The 15,964-nt window shown below is 38.7% G+C and overlaps 1 protein-coding gene across 1 annotated transcript in view; it reads right to left on the bottom strand.

Annotated features, from left to right (window-relative positions):
- Positions 1-3,365: 3,365 nt before the first annotated feature.
- The window catches only part of EYA4 (EYA transcriptional coactivator and phosphatase 4), a 219,194-nt gene continuing 206,595 nt past the window's right edge, over positions 3,366-15,964 (bottom strand). Inside the window, exons 15-20 of the mRNA XM_074948451.1 lie at positions 13,759-13,817; positions 13,494-13,654; positions 11,036-11,150; positions 8,607-8,728; positions 5,638-5,738; positions 3,366-3,995 (exon numbers count right to left, since the gene is read on the bottom strand). Coding sequence (XP_074804552.1) covers positions 3,915-3,995; positions 5,638-5,738; positions 8,607-8,728; positions 11,036-11,150; positions 13,494-13,654; positions 13,759-13,817 — 639 coding nt within the window. The 3' untranslated portion in view covers positions 3,366-3,914. The remainder of the gene's footprint in view (positions 3,996-5,637; positions 5,739-8,606; positions 8,729-11,035; positions 11,151-13,493; positions 13,655-13,758; positions 13,818-15,964) is intronic.

Genomic DNA, 15,964 nt, shown 5'->3' with positions numbered 1-15,964 from the left:
GCTGAGGATCTGGCCCTTGTCACTTCTAGACACCAAAGAGAAGACTGGTTTATAAGGAGACTTAGGTCTCCACCCTGCAAAAACGTAAGTACGTTCATGACTTTGACGTCAATGGGACTGGTTCACCTGCATAAAGTTATGCATATGTTTAATTCTTTGCAGGATCGGGGCCTTATGGTATGGTCAGTCCTTAATAAATTATATCCCTTCACCCACTTCCCATTAGAAAACCTCTATCATTGCTGTTCCCTTGCTTCATGCAGGAGCCTGAGTGAGCAGTTAAGTATCAATGACAATCTATAAATCAAATGATGGGAAACTGCTACAGAGGGACTCCTTCCTCAAGCTCAGGATCACTACTTCTGAGCTACAAGGGGCCACAAAGCAATAACTACAAAGATACTGCCATAATGGGAACTCACATGAGGAGGGCTGAGCTGTTGACCAGATTACCTGTTAATTTTCAGTAGTTCAAACTGTCTCCGGTGTAAAACAACCTAAGTTTTGATGCATTTGCATGTAGAAAAGACACCAGCATAAAAACGTTACAAGTAATAAATAAATGAATCAGGAATTCATATTAAGAAAATGGCTAAGACGTAGTGACTTGAGATCCTGCCCTTAGAAGAGACTACTGTGCAATGAGGTTTCAAACACAAAACTAGAAATCTTGCAGGGCAGTATAGTGCAGAAAATGACAACAGTTCCAAATGTATTTATTGAGAAGTAGTAAAGATGTACATATATTTTACAAGCTTTTAATATTAATTTACATTTTCTTAAATTATGTAGGCCCAAATAAACTAGAACTTGCTAATACATGACAGAGACACTTGGCTTCAATTAAATTTCCAAAATGCTGCTATTGCTGGGAGTCATAACGCAATTTTGGCTCATGTCACTAAAAAGTTCCTCTTTGGAGATACTAAATACCATATTCATTTAAAGCATGTGCTTGGTATAAGGTAGAGCTGGCTCCTGAACTAAAACCCTGGAGTTTGGCTCCAAATTCACCGCTAAACGTAGTCTTCCTGGCAAGACTACATTCAAATTTGGGATTTGGATTTCAACTCTCTCTTCCTCCCTCCCCCGCCCCCAAATGTTCAGGTGTGTTTGGATCCAGGATTTTGATATGGGCAGATCTCCTGTGTCAGGGGTTAGACTGGAACATGCTTTTGCGCCTGTTTTTGGCGCATATATTGCTGCTTATACTGGACACTCAAGCTACAATTCTGGGAGTCAGCCATCACCTATATCTTTTTGTGCACAATCAACAAATGTTTCTAAGACAGCTTTGCTTCTAGATCTCACTTTACTTTTTTATATTTAACTGTACGAGCTTACCCCTTATATTTAAGATATTGCTTACTCTGTGATTGAAATTGCACTGTATTTATATCTTGCAAGTGCAGCATTAAAAGTGCCTAATGTTCAAGTACTGTACTCACTTTAGATTGCTACAGTAACGGCAAAAGGCACAATAGTCTATATTTTAATTGCACACAGTATTTGCAAATAAACATTGTATTTATTTTGGGGGTAGGGGCTGAAGGGAGGCAGTTGTTATTGTATTATATACATTGAATTAAAATGCACTCAAAGCTTACTTTAGGTCCAACCTATTTGGAACTGTCCAATTTGAGTAAAATACCTGCCTTGGTTATTCATACCTGTAGTTCTCATGCAGGCAGCCTTATCAAAGTAAGTATCTGCTATGAGACTGTATTTAAAGATACCACATGTGTTACTTTTTCCTTAAGTAAATATATCTGCATCTGGATTTCTGGAAAGAGCTTTGGTATATTGTGTATGTGTGACGTGTAAAGGGTTTAGGGCTAAACCCTAAAGTGGTGAGGTGCTGTAAGATTTTGTGAATTATGTATTATTATTAATGGTATGAAGCTAATGCATAGAGGTCCCAATATTATCATGGCTTCATTGTGCTAGATGCTGTACAAAAACATACCAAAACTTTATCCTCTGAGCCATACCCTCCCATGAAGTTGTGATTTTTTTTTTTTAAAATAGATGGCAGGCTGTGGACTACATATTACTAGAGCTGCCACATTCCTTTTAAAAGCAAATGTTAAAATCATTTTGAAGACTAATGTCCTTCAGTATATTTAAAATCTCTTCACTTAAAAAAACTTCCACTGCAATAAAAAATGAAAACTTAAAATGTTAACCTTTTTACATCAGTTTATTTTTAGGCCAAATTTGATCAGGTACCATACTGTAAGAATAAACTACCTGTAAATAATTTGCAGCCCTAGGACTCTTTCAAGGGAGGGGAAAAAGAATCCCCCACCCCCCACAAATTTCTCCTGTAAGTGGAGGCATATAATAACTGAATATGTGGCAAGACCAGTGTGAGGGCTGCACATTTTAAACTTGAGGCAGTAGCATACCCATCTGTTGTCTGAAAGACTTGTGTACAAAATTCCAAGGGAGGCAAAGGAATTCCTTTTGACTGAGTTAGTTATAAAGGAGTTTTGCCATTGACTTCAGTGGGGCCAGGATTTCACCCAAACACCTGACTTTGACATGGTCAATATAGTTTAAATAAGCAACAAGTATTTTCCCTATGAACACCTCCTGAATAGAAATAGGTTGGTTTCACAGCAAAGAACGGGAGGACTGCATATCATTGAGTACTGTCCTTACATAGGTGTCCTTTGCATTTCACATCCTATCATGACAAGTTCACTCACAGTTGGAACAAGTGGGCACACATGTTAGTATCAAGGAAGAGCAATTTCCATCCTCCACAATAAACTACAGTCATTAACACTTCCACTTGCTTCATCACACTGAAATCAGAAGTGAGGTGGTAGGACTAGTGTGGAATATGATCCTCCAGGCCTTTCCTAACCTGGGAAAGAGGGAAATAATTTGGTTTTCTGTAAATGGCAGGTGCACTCTCTGCAGGTTTTTCTGGTATCCTGTAAGTAACTAATGAATATGGCTCTTAGTTTTCTCATGTGAGAATGAAGAAAGGATGTTCAAGATGTAATTGCTTTGAAGGTAACGGTCCCCAATATCATTTCAGCCTCCCAAAAGCCTCTTAACTTGCCTCAGTGGAACTATTCAGAAACCAAATAAAAACCACAAACTTTCCTTTATTTTTTTTCTTACTAAAACAAACGCCTTTGGTGCAGCCCTGCTTTTTGATTACTTGAATTTGAAATTTGGTCATGTCAATTTCACAACTTTTTTTTTTGTTTATCTACATAGTTTTTAACCAAAATTACATTGTAACACACAAACACGGTCTTGTCTTTAAGGTACAACACATCATTATGCACATTCTGTTTGCCAAACTTAGAAAAGAGACAATATTATATAACCCTTCCCCACCCCCTCCCCCAAAAAAGAAAAATTGCATCCACTTCCAAAAATCAGCTGCTAATAAAGTCACAGTAAATTATTTTCATCAATAATTTACACAAATTACAGATCTAGACAGGATTGTCATTATACAGTCTGAGTGCATTCCAATTCAGATTTTCTGGGTTAGGTAGGCTAAAGTCTGGTTCAAACCTCAGTGCTGAGAGTATACCCCATATTGAGGAATGTTGTTGACCACCACCGTGTCGGTCAGAAAACGCATGTTGGTGCTTTGCCATCATGAGTCCTTTGTTCACTCCCATTAGGGCTGATTTGGTGTATATCAGCAACCTCCATAGTTTTTAGTCGTTAAAAATGTTGCATATATAAGACCATAGAGCTTCCTTATGTAGCGCTAACATTTTAACTCCATTCAGTAATCTGAATTCTTCATTGTGGAATTTTCATTCCAAATATTTCTTCCCTTCTTAAGACAATTCATATGTGTTAAGCCAGAGGCATCGAATCACACATAAAAATTCAGTGTACTTGAAATATAAAAAAGGATCGCCAACTATAGAACACGGTTACAAATACTCTAGTTCCAGTGCTTGATGTAGAGCCAAGAGGTCCGAGTGACTTGATATCCTCCAGAAAGGCATGTTGTGCTACATTTGTTAGGGGGAAAAAGTGAGGGGAAAATGAACACCTTGTCAACAGCAGAAGGTGCACAGCAAATAAATACAGTTAAACTCGCAACAATACATTTGTAATGTTATGGTTGCAGCCTGATGTTTGTTAGTAAAATACCAACAAAAATCAGACCAAAATAGATCTGAGCTTAATTCTTATAACTAGGAGGAGCTAATCCGATAGTCGGTTTCACTATTCACACTGGAAATAGCCCAAAACTCACTGAATGCAACTCCCTTCCTTTGGCCAGGGGACATTGCTCATTTGCTACTATGGAATGTTTTAGAAAAAGGATGATCACAATTTATTTATTAAAAAAGTTCAATAACCCCATTTAAAGGGTTATAGGACAGTCCTGAAGGAAAGGCTCATATGTAACATTTTGCAACAGAGAAGTATTTTTTGTTTTTGCTTTTTTTCCCCCAGCTGGGGGAAAACTCTTCTAGAGAGAAACTTTCAAAACACTGGTTTAAATAAAGATGACCGATGCTGCAGAAAGCATCAATGTCTCCTGGTAGATGCAGTATAGTGAATTACAGATCGACCTATGCCAGTTCACTCTTCGAAGGCTGCTGCTGGACACTCTACTAGCTCCCTGGAACTACGTAAGAACCTCTCTTTTGCTCAGTTCAGATCTATTTGTAAACTGCTGTGTTCATCTATTCCTCTGAAAACCGTATCTATTCATGCAAGTACAGCTACAGTTAGAGAGAAGCATGCCAACTGGAAACTGCTGAAACCAACCACCTGTGTTCAGCACAGACCCATCACCAATACTGCACCTCTATAAGCAACCATTTGGAATGAGCATTTTGATTTTGTTTCCATTACAGTGTAAATGTCAAAACAACACACTGGACCCATCAAAATGCTAGAAAGATTTAAGTTTTGCTATCCATAGTGCTAATTCTTGGTGTTTCTGGTCATAACTCAAGAGGCAAAGAGCACAACATTCAGAGTACAGCTTTTCTACGTTACTGAGAGTTACAGGGGAATGCGTTTGACTTCTGAAAGATTTCCAACTTGTTCTGTTTTCAAATATTGACAATTTAATTGCTTATACGTCATACTTAAATTTTTACTTTGAGAAAACTGTGCAGAAAATTTTTTTTACTTTGAAGAAACTATTTGTACATGTGTGTCCTCCTTTTGCAGAAGTATTTCTTGAAACAAACTAGGTTTTAAAATCAATCATGTTTCCCCATGTATATTCTAATAACGTTTGTTTTTCTTCATGATAGTAGAACTTTGGCACAATATTTTTGCTGGTTTTCTGCATTCTCTCCAATAGCTCTGACTAATTTCCCCGTGTTGTTTTAACCCAAACCCCTCTTGCTTTATTACTTCTGTTTATATCTTGTTAGGTTTAATTTGCTTTGTTCTCCCCATTAATTCATTTAATTTTGTGGGGTACATTTCTTACCCAGATTGTCACAGAGCAAATGCTAGAATCCAAATGGTTTATTTTAATGTAAGTGTAGGCCTTATCATGCTCTTGGTGCCTCTGAATATTTAACTTATTTGCCAATCTGCCATTGTGCAACACTAGCGGAAATGAAACAGATACTAATGCAAGCCTTTCTATAGATCACACCAACATTTCATGAGACAGGTTACCTTTTTTGCTGCCTGTTCTTCTTCTACACCATCCCCAATAACAACATATACTACTTTTCTGCCAAACCTTTGCATTATTCGTTCAAAGCAACTTTCTTTTCCTGGAAGATAAATGAGATAAGAGTTCAGAGTGAAGTTACCTGGTTAGCTGCATGCTCCTCATCTCGTCCATCTCCAATCACAACATAAGTTATGTTAGTGCCAAATCTGGACACTATACGCTCAAAACAGCTTTCTTTGCCTGAAAAACAACGCACTACTTATTCAAGCCATCATGTGAGTTATCCTGAAGCTTTACAAAGGGTTAAGTGAATCCTATCAAAAAGTGTGCATTTTTTCATAACTCCCAGCTTTTGGCTTGTTTCACAGATACAACCAGCAAAAAAGCAGTTGAATTCCTTTGGTCAGACTAAGCAGATTTATCTGATATTAGGTACAGATCTTGGCCGTAACAGGAGGATGGTATTACCACCATTGTAAAAACATAAAATTTCAATACTTGCAGATTTTAATTTTTTCCCCTAAGGACAGTAGCAGTTTCATTTAAAATGTATTTACTGAAAGGGAAAGAGCTGTCATTATGGGACGATGGGCACTCAAAGCTAGGGGGAAGAATGAAATGAGACAAAGTTGCTGAGAAGATGCCCCTGAAACATGTGCCATTTTGCAAGACTGTGGATTAGGTGGGCTCAGCCAGTGACAAGAAAGGAGGTTTATGATTCGGAAAACACTGTGGTTTGGAACTGCTGAATGAGGACCAGATTGTAGTGAGTTTAAGGGCCACCTCCAATTACAGATGCTATGCTCAGAGTGCAGGGACCACTCCTTTTGTACAACCCCAGCGGCCTATCTCACCTGAAAGGATGTGGGGAGAAGGGAGGGATGTAGTACTGGGCACAATTCTGCTGCATGTCAGGCAAGAGTTCTTCTTTCCTGTGGCAGATGGTGCTACTCTGAATATCACTCCTTGCTGTAGTCTGAGTGCAATTTGCACACTAGTTAAAATGTGCAGGTTGCCATAAATGAGATCCATTAAATTGGCAGTTTAATGTAATTTAGGCAATTTGCTATACTTAATTCTTTGAGAAAGTTTTAAATGATTTCATGCATCTCCTCATTATGGAATGATGTAGCTAATTAAAAATATCAGTTTTTCTTTGTGCTGCTGAAAGGCACATTTAAAAAATGTTGTTCTAAAAACAAATATATTCATGACACTTTGAATTCATCAATCAATCAGATTTCATTGGCAATCTTCATATCTTTTAGTTAAAATTTGGAATGAATGAATGGTCAGATATGAACTCTTCCAAATTATTAGCTATTTGGAAATCACCATTCTGGTGACCTTTAATGTTCAGATGCAAGTTCTTCTGAAACCATCAGAAGTCAAAAGTGAGGCCATATCATATTCAACAGGAAATTCTCCGTAGATTTTCAGTAGAAACTTGAGTTGTCCTGTGACCTAAATATCACAATCATTTTAAGAATTTTTAATACAACCTTTCATCAGGTGGAAACCTTCACTCTTTCCTCATATTTTATAATCACTCTGCATGCACCTCAATTTGCATTTTCAAAGGAGTCTTAGATGTACCTTTGAAAATCCAAGCCTAAATTTTATTTTGTAGATTGCCATTTTCAAGAGTATAATTTGTCACTGTATATTACAAGAAGTTAATTATAAGTTACTTAACAGACTTGAAGGGTATTGGATGCCTGAAATTGCTGTGTATGAAATGAAGATCTTAGTTTATAATAGAAATTAGCTGAGCCTCTCTTATAATGCTGACGAGGTAGCTGAATTTATAAAAATGCTGGTTCATAAAAAGCACTGGAATTACATAACGTACATCTAACATATAAAAGATGAAATTCAATAGGGAGAATGTAAGAGGGAAGACCTTCTTGTGGCAGGCCATGGCACGCTAGGCATGCCTGCCTCAGTGTCCCATTCCAAAGTCCCCAGTAACTCCTCTTCAGGTTCTCTTGCTATAATAAATATCCTGCTTGGGGCTGATTTATTATAAAACCTTGAGCAAATGGTCCAAAACCAAAGTCCTGAACATGTAGTCCATTTCTCACTCAAGTGCAAACAGTCATGAAAACTAAACTTGTTGTATGATGAAACACATAACATACTGGCTTCTTCAACCTTGCTTGGACTTTTAGTCATCCCCTGTCCTTGTACCAGGACAGCCACCACAGCCCTCCCAACTGAAGTATAATCCTGCTCTTCCCAATAGGAACCCTCAATGCAGCCTCTCCTCTGGCCCTCTCTCAGTTCCCCTGCATCCAGCACTAGAGATGTCAGCAGGCAAGCCCCTCCATTACTCCCCTGTCTTCAGTCCTCTCTGCCTCGCAGCTCTGCCTGTATCCAGCAGGCTCCTCCTACTCTCTGACCCAAGCTTTCTTGCTTGGGGAAGTCAGCCAACAAACCCCTCTAGGCGCTTTTCTTGCCTTCAGCTTTTCCCCCAGAAAATACCTTCTGCTTCTTTCTAGGAACCTCCCATAGTCCCTGGTAGCTCTCACCTGTCCCTGATTCCCACACAGGCCGCTCTGGTTCACCAATCTCTCTCTCTCACTGGCTTTCTTTTCTGCTGTATAGCCAGGTGCCCTCTTAATTGGCCAAATTGGAGCCTACTGATCAGGTGCACTAAAAGGTGCTCTAAAAGGGCCAGTGTCGCCCTGTGACAGAGTTATATATTTAGATGGTACATATTCTATATATAAATGTGACAAGTACTGGGATTAGAAGTACTCATAGCAAACATAGATGTTTAAATTTCTTAACAGTATTTAAACAGTCAATAAATCTTAAAAACTGAAGCAATGCACACTTTATTTTCTACCTAAACATTCATACTATCAGAGAAGTGGCTTTGAATCCATCCATAACTAATAAGAAAAAATATTTTCATATGATAAAGCAAATGCAGTCTTTGAGGACTAAAGAGTAATTTTCTTACCTATTTTGGTTGCACTGTAAATATTTTCAATAGGAAAAGCACCACCTAAACTATACAACAGGACCTTTGCAAGTGCTGGGATAAGTTGGGTGGTTGTTACCAAAACGTTTACACAGTTACTCCTGAAGGGAGAGAAATAATTGTTGAACCTGCATAATGGTACATCATTCAAAAAAATTACACTGTTCCTATTTTGCTAAATAAAACTGGCCGCTGAGGATGACATTCAGGGTTTCCTGACATTAACCGTCAATCCAAATGCATTACCATCACTTAACCAGCGTTGAGAACAGTTTTATTAAAAAAATCTTATCCTTTGTCTGAAGGTTTTTCTGTTTCAGGCAAGTGCGTAGGTCTGCAGTGCTGTGAAAACTGGCTCCCTTTAAGATGTGTCAAAATAAATGCTCAAAAATTGAGACGTGATTTGGGATGTCACTTTCAAAAACGTTGCCAAAACAGCACTATCAAATTGGCAGTGACTGGTGACTAAGGAACAATCAGATGCAAAAGAGTTAGGAGGGGGAAAAATGACTTGCCATTCCTGCCTTAAAGGGAAGGACAGGGACAATAGAGAAATACATATTTTCTCACCCAAGAATTGTAAATTAATGGTGGCCTCAAAACTGAACATCACCGTCTTAATATTTCAAGTGTGGAAAGAGCAATCTTTCCAAGGGGAGGGGAGAGAAAAACCTAATCAGTGATGAAACTGGAAAGTTTTTAATGTCACTTCAGTCTGGCTTTGAGGAGTTCAGATGGCAGCAACTGTACAACCAGAAATGGAATTTAACACTATTACAAGGTCAGACAAGGAAGGGCTTGATCACTAGTGTAGCCTACTGGTGTTAACAGGGGGCTAGGACCAGGAACTTGTGGGTTCTAATCCTGGCTCTTCTACAGGCTTAACATGGGACCTCTGGCAAGTGATGTAATCTCATTATGTCTCAGCTTCCTGCTCAGTAAAATGGAGCTAATACCCATCTACCTCAGATACATTGTGAGGATTGATAAATGTACAGTACTCATGAAATACCTGACAATTATTTAAACATCTCTGACTGGTCTTTATGTAATCGGTAACAATTTTCCAACAAGCCATTATTGCTTAAATGACAATGCAGTTTTTGAATACTGTGTGGATGGTAGTTTTAGAAATAAGTAGTATGGTGTCAAACACACATGCACAAATTATTTGTACTTTATTTTTTTCTTTCATTAGATACTGCTAAAAACAGTTTTCCAGTTTAGCTGCTGTTTATTAAAAGAACATGTAGATGTTTAAAACAGTTGTTCATTTTGTTCTTTTCCCTTAACATCAATTCATCTCTCACCCATGTTACTCTTGAAATGGAAGACAATGTGGCTCCATGTTGTTCATTTCCATGGTTTTGCACTTGCAGTACTGATTAGCTCAGAGGGAACGGGTACTACTCTGGGAATATCATTGTTGGAGAACCAGCAATGAAGGTTGTTTTTATTTCTTAGGGGTGGGAATGCTGGGTTTTAATTACTTTGGTTAAACAGAGTTGCTCTAAAAAAACCTGCATATCCACTCAGGGCATGTTTATATTTCAATGTAAGTCCAGGGTTAATAGCACATGAGTTCGCAGATCCTGGATTTGTTAACCTACGGCTTGAGCATCTACACTAATTTGTAACCCAGATTAGGAACTGTTGAACCTTCAGTCCCAATCTGGGGCTCCAGTGTCTACAACACATTGTGCAGCCTGAGAACAACCACCCATATCCCAGACTCCCTAGAGCCCACCCAAAATGTGGCTGCCTTAGCCTTTTGTTCATTGTGTAGAGTGTGAAAACTTGACTGTCTACAGAACAAAGAAAGTCAGCCTATGGGACGCTATGGGTGGACTCCCAGAGCATGAATCCAATGGTTGTGTCTACACTGCAAGCAATAGGGCTTGAACCCTCAGTCCTGGCTTGGTCCTTCTACCCCTATGGTGCCCTCAGACCCTGGGTCAGAGCAATTTGTGTGTTGGTGGAAGGGGGGTTAGGCATGAGCCCAAGTTTGAACCCTGGTCTCACACTGCAGTTTAGACATACCCCCAGAGTCATAATTATTATCTCTGCAGGAATGGACAGAGACCTTTGAGTTCTGGGCTTTTGTGCTCTAATGTTGTGCCGTGCTCGGGTACCACTACAGGCAGACACTATGCAGAAACACAGGATAGAGAGATTTTGAATTTAGAGGACATAATTTAAAGGTGAAGTCCACTTTAGGCTTACATTAACTGTAAGTGTCCCTTTAATGTACATCTAAAGAACTGAAATCTGTTAACTTAAGAGTTTCACCCCTCCACTTCACAGATTTACTATAGGGTTACTTATGAAGGCTATTCTGCTGTGGCACTTGTATTTTTAATATAAAATAAATTAATATTAATGTTCTTACAATATACACAAGTACATACCTAGTGCTAATAATTGATAATGATTTAAGTGCATTTGTCAACCAGGAGTCGGTCAGAGCTTCAATCTCTGCTCTTAACTGCAGCCACGCATCTCTTTTAGCAGGGCCAAGGAGACCTTATATATAAATGAGTAAGGAAAAACAAACAAATTAAACTCTGCTTTAGCTGGAACATGCAGATTTTGCAGTAATTTATTCTATTTTGAATTCTGCTTTTAAGGCTTGATAAAATTCATCCACTGAAGTCAATGGATACACTCGCATTGACTTCAGTGATGACTGGATTGGGGTTTTACTTCTCCACACTGTAATGGGGATGTTTAAGATTCTAGGACTTAAATAATTTTGTTTGAAAGACACCTGAGCTCTCATTAATAACCAGCTTAGATACCCAGTTGTTTGGGGGTGTGTGTGTTTCTTCCCTACAGTACATTTTCTAGTACTTTCCCCAAAGCAATTAGATTACCACCACTTCTGTTGCAAGACTATCCACAGCCTAATAACCATACATCCTACCGAAATGCAGCCCCAATTATCTCTGCTAACGTTATCTCATTACTTCTAGTTATGGACCCTAAACAATTTCTATCCAACCTTGGTATCTGAAGCTGTTGCAGCCTTGAAGTATTTGTAGACTTTATGTCATCCTTCCTTTAATCATGTCTCACATAAACTATAAAAGCCTCCCTCCAACCTCTTTGTAGTCCCCTTAGATGTGAAGGGCAGAACACTTTTGACCATAACTTAGCCCAGTCAGGTTTTCTGTTTCTCTGTCAACAAGAGCACAATGTGAGGAAAAAATAATGTTACAAAAGTTGGAGGCAGCAGGATGCATGTGTGAATTGGCCACAAAGGGTGGAATATATTAGATAATCAATAAAGCATAAATGATGTTTGTGGGGGGAAAAGAAAAATACATACAGAATACACTAGGTAGATGGACTCCACTCTCATACTGATACCTGCTATTACAACCATCCTGTTTACTTTAGGTTCTTGCACAGTGGCTCAGTAACCCATTTTTGAAAATGGAATATAGCATCTTTAGAATTCTCGACACAGTAGGAGCTTTTGTATGAATGTCCAGTAAATCTGTAGGTCAGTTTGTTCCTGTATTTTTAATGTATAAAAATTCCATTTCATAATGGTAATATGACACTCCGGACAGGATAATTTCTTGGGATATCATTAACGTCTCAGGTATCTTAAGCCACTTGGTCTTAAGCCATGCAACAGTCACTACCTACAAATGCTCTTACTGCTTCATTTTCCTGTAAGTAAATACTCTTCAATAATAAAAATGCGAAGATATAAGTCAGTCCAATTCTCAGTGAAATATTTACTATGGTGACTAAAACTCCTTGTCCACATCGTCCTAATTCATTATTCCCATTTCTGACAGTGGGACTTGGTTCTAAAGCCGTGCCAACCCTACATATTTTAGTTCACAGGAGAGTTTTGAGTTTAGGTTCCTCTCTAAATGAGCCTCAGATGAAGTCAGTCTTGTTACAATAGTCGAGAGCTTCATTGGGACCCTCAGCATCACACAGGCCTGGGGTCTCCCACTCAGTCGTGTCTGGAACAGGGGAATGGAGAGAAGACCATGTCGTCTTGAGGTGGATGATTGATCTGGATCCCTCAGGGCTCTTCAGATTGGGGCTGGCTGGCCCTCTAAATCTTACAGGAGGGATCCTCTGGGTTCATTCAGCCTTCTTTTGCAGCAGTAGAACTCAAAGACACTTTCAACACTGCTGCTATTACTGGCACTTGGATGCCCAAGAGTGTGAAGCCATCATCTTGTGAGAGATCAGACGTTGACTGTTAACTCGCAGGTGGGGGAGTCTGCTACAGAGTTTATGAAAGGGCACGGCAGCAGGACTAGAAGAGCTTTTCTGGCTTCAAAGCTGCAGCATGCAGTGGACTGACCTGGCTGGCTGCCAGTGGACTTCTTCAATGGGATTTGGAAGAGAGTGTGGCTACCACCCAGCCCACCAAAAGAGCAGGATGGGGGAATAGACCAGTCAGACTCGGTATGAAGGCACCAGCGGGGAGGAAGCAGGAGGACACCTGACCTCTCTCCTAAAAAATATTGTAGGTGGTTGGAACAGCCAGTAAGTCAGAGGGAATTGTGTCTGAAGGATGAAATTCTGGCCCCACTGAACTCAACTGGAATTTTGCCATTGACATCAGTTGGGCCAGAATTTCACTCTGAGTGTGCTGCTACCACAATTCTCCAGGGTCTCCCTCTTCGTCCCCGAGAAGCAAAATTCTAGCCGTCACTCTTAATGGCAGGGTATCTTGCACAACTCTGGACTGGTCGTTTATATTACATTTTAATAGCACTAATTCAACTGTGGAGTTTCCAAGGGTATAGTAAGGTAGCTTTACTTAATTACCATAACCATACAGTAATGTCTTCAAATGTAACTTCATAATATTTCAACTTGTCCTAACCTTACCTCCTATGTTGTTCTTGTAAGTATTATACAATTCTTTTACTCTTCTGTAACGGAAAGCCAGCTTCCTCATCCAGTCAACCCCTCCTCTTACACCTGTTGGCAGACAAAGGTTTGCACTACTTGCAGCTGCATGGAAGCCATCAGTTGCAAAACTGTAGGTACTGCAAACACCCAAAATATATTAAAAATAAATATAATTTATTTCTGTAAAATGAACTTTTTTAATCTTGCAAAAAATAAAATTTTGAAAGAGAGTATATCTTACCTTAGGTCTTGCCCATTGTCATCAGAAGAAACATCATCTATATGAACTTGATCACATTCCTATTGAAAAATTAAAGTACAAGGATAACTTGTTTTAAAGGTTCATGTATGTGTTAATACTTCCCAATATGTCTTTAGTACAGGCATTAATGAAACAACCTCTGTGTAGCATTGATTGCGCCAGAAGATGGCAGTGTCTACATACTCAATCATGATAAACTTTTCTTTTGAAACAAAAGAAATTTCAACTCCTCAGACACTATTCAAATTAAGAGTTAAAATGGAGTCACCAAAGAAAGTTATAAGGTACTTCAATGTGATTTTAGACAGAATTTCTTTTAAAAAACCCTCTCCTAGTCTCTCTCTGATGCGTTGTGTGTTAACCCAGCATTTCAAAAATCAGTTCAGACCATTGTTCTCCATTCTATATAAAAGCTAGACAAACGTCAAAGATCTGTCATTTCTGTTAAGCCTCCAAAAGTCTGGATGCTTATCCAAGTCTTATCTGAACTTACCCAAACCTCTTTGGTTTGGAAACCTCACAAAATCAAGCTCTTGAGGGCTCCACTACTTCCTGGTTTCAGCTGGGCTGAAAAAAACCACAGAAACAGCCTGTCCTGTAGTATTTGACTATGTCCAGTCCCAGAAAAAAAACAGGAAGTATGGAACATAAAGAGAAAATGTATAATTTAAAAAGAACTTTTTCTTTATTCCAGGACTGGTTTTTTTATTAAGGTTTTTCCATTGTTCACAGTTACGGAGAAAAAGAGGTGAATGTGGGATCACAAGAAAATACTCTCAGTGAACGTGTACACAAGTGCTGCATGGATAGTTTTACATTTGTTTTCTGTACCACAGTTATAGTATATCATCTGAAGGACATGTATGGATTCACTAGTTTGGAGATTTTACCTGCACATATTTAAGTGATGCTGTCACAAGTGAAAATAATCACAATTTGTGAAGGTTTGGATTAAAGGATTATATTGAAAAACAGTCAAACTTTTTCTAATTTTTTAAAAAAGGTTGAGGGATGGTTTTGAAAACTGATTCACCCACTCTACTGCTTTAACTCGCACGTTAATATAATCACTTAGGCTGAGCTTTCCACTTACAGAACTGCATACCCTTAAATGACAAGCTCTCCCAGTCATGGTCAAACAAAATCACCAGTCCAGATGTGCACATTTTAGAAGTCTCAAAGCTCAGTCTAGTACAACTGCTAAGAAAATTTAAAATCTGAAGAAAGGAGAAATTTCAGAATATACACATTGAAAATTTAGAATTTAAACCAGGAAGGCAGGACATCTAATTAGAGATGTAATTTTTAGAAATTTCATAAGAATTTTTTGTCCAACACTTTATTGCCTTAATAACAGTTAACACGATGATTTTTTCCCATGCCAAGTAAGCCTGTTAAAGTCAGATTAGACTTTAGAACCAATTTGTGGACAAAATTAGTGCAGACAACATGATTTTAATAGTTGTATTTATGATTTATCATTCTGTAATATACCCAAAAGAACTAGCAGCCAAATTCTATTTGTTTGGCTTAACCCAATCATGTAATTGCCAAAGAAGTGTAAGAGCTCCTTGGGTTCAAGGATTGTTCTCTCCTTGGGAGTAATAAAATGCATTTTTCTCCCTCTAAATGAGATGGGATTATCGCAGGGTGCAGAATATTATAGAATATAAATGTGGACACTGGGGAAAAATAGTAGGTTTGCACAAACTGATGCTGGTAAAATAAAAAACAACCCACTCTAAACAGAACTTTTTTTGTCATTTTAAAAAGTTCAGGTAACCCACAACTTTTGTTTATTTTTGTGTGGACCTCTGGACTTCCTGGTTCTGACAGGAACTAGCAAAACGCTATTGGAATTCAGAGCCTTAAACAAAGTTTTTCTATGAAAATGGGGGGAGGGGGAAGGGGGAAAAGGAGTGTTTTCTTGCTCTCTTGCCCTCACTATTGTTTGTGCCTATGGAGAAGTGCCAGTGGTGGATATACCACACAGTTGATCTTGGGCATGCTAGAATCAGACTCCATATTGGATTGGGAAAGATTCTGATATCTTTACTCATGTTAAGCAGTCATCATACTCCAGAGCAACTCCACTGATTTCAGTGGGATTGCTCACAGAGTAACATATTAGTCAAGGGTGTAAAGGTATCTGACCCTTTGAGTTTGTGTGTGGTGAGGAAATGAG

Source organism: Natator depressus, chromosome 3 (assembly GCF_965152275.1).
Source record: "Natator depressus isolate rNatDep1 chromosome 3, rNatDep2.hap1, whole genome shotgun sequence".
Taxonomy (NCBI): Eukaryota; Metazoa; Chordata; order Testudines; family Cheloniidae; genus Natator; species Natator depressus.
The sequence above is the reverse complement of the archived record's forward strand: the minus strand, read 5'-3'. Positions and strand labels throughout refer to the sequence as shown.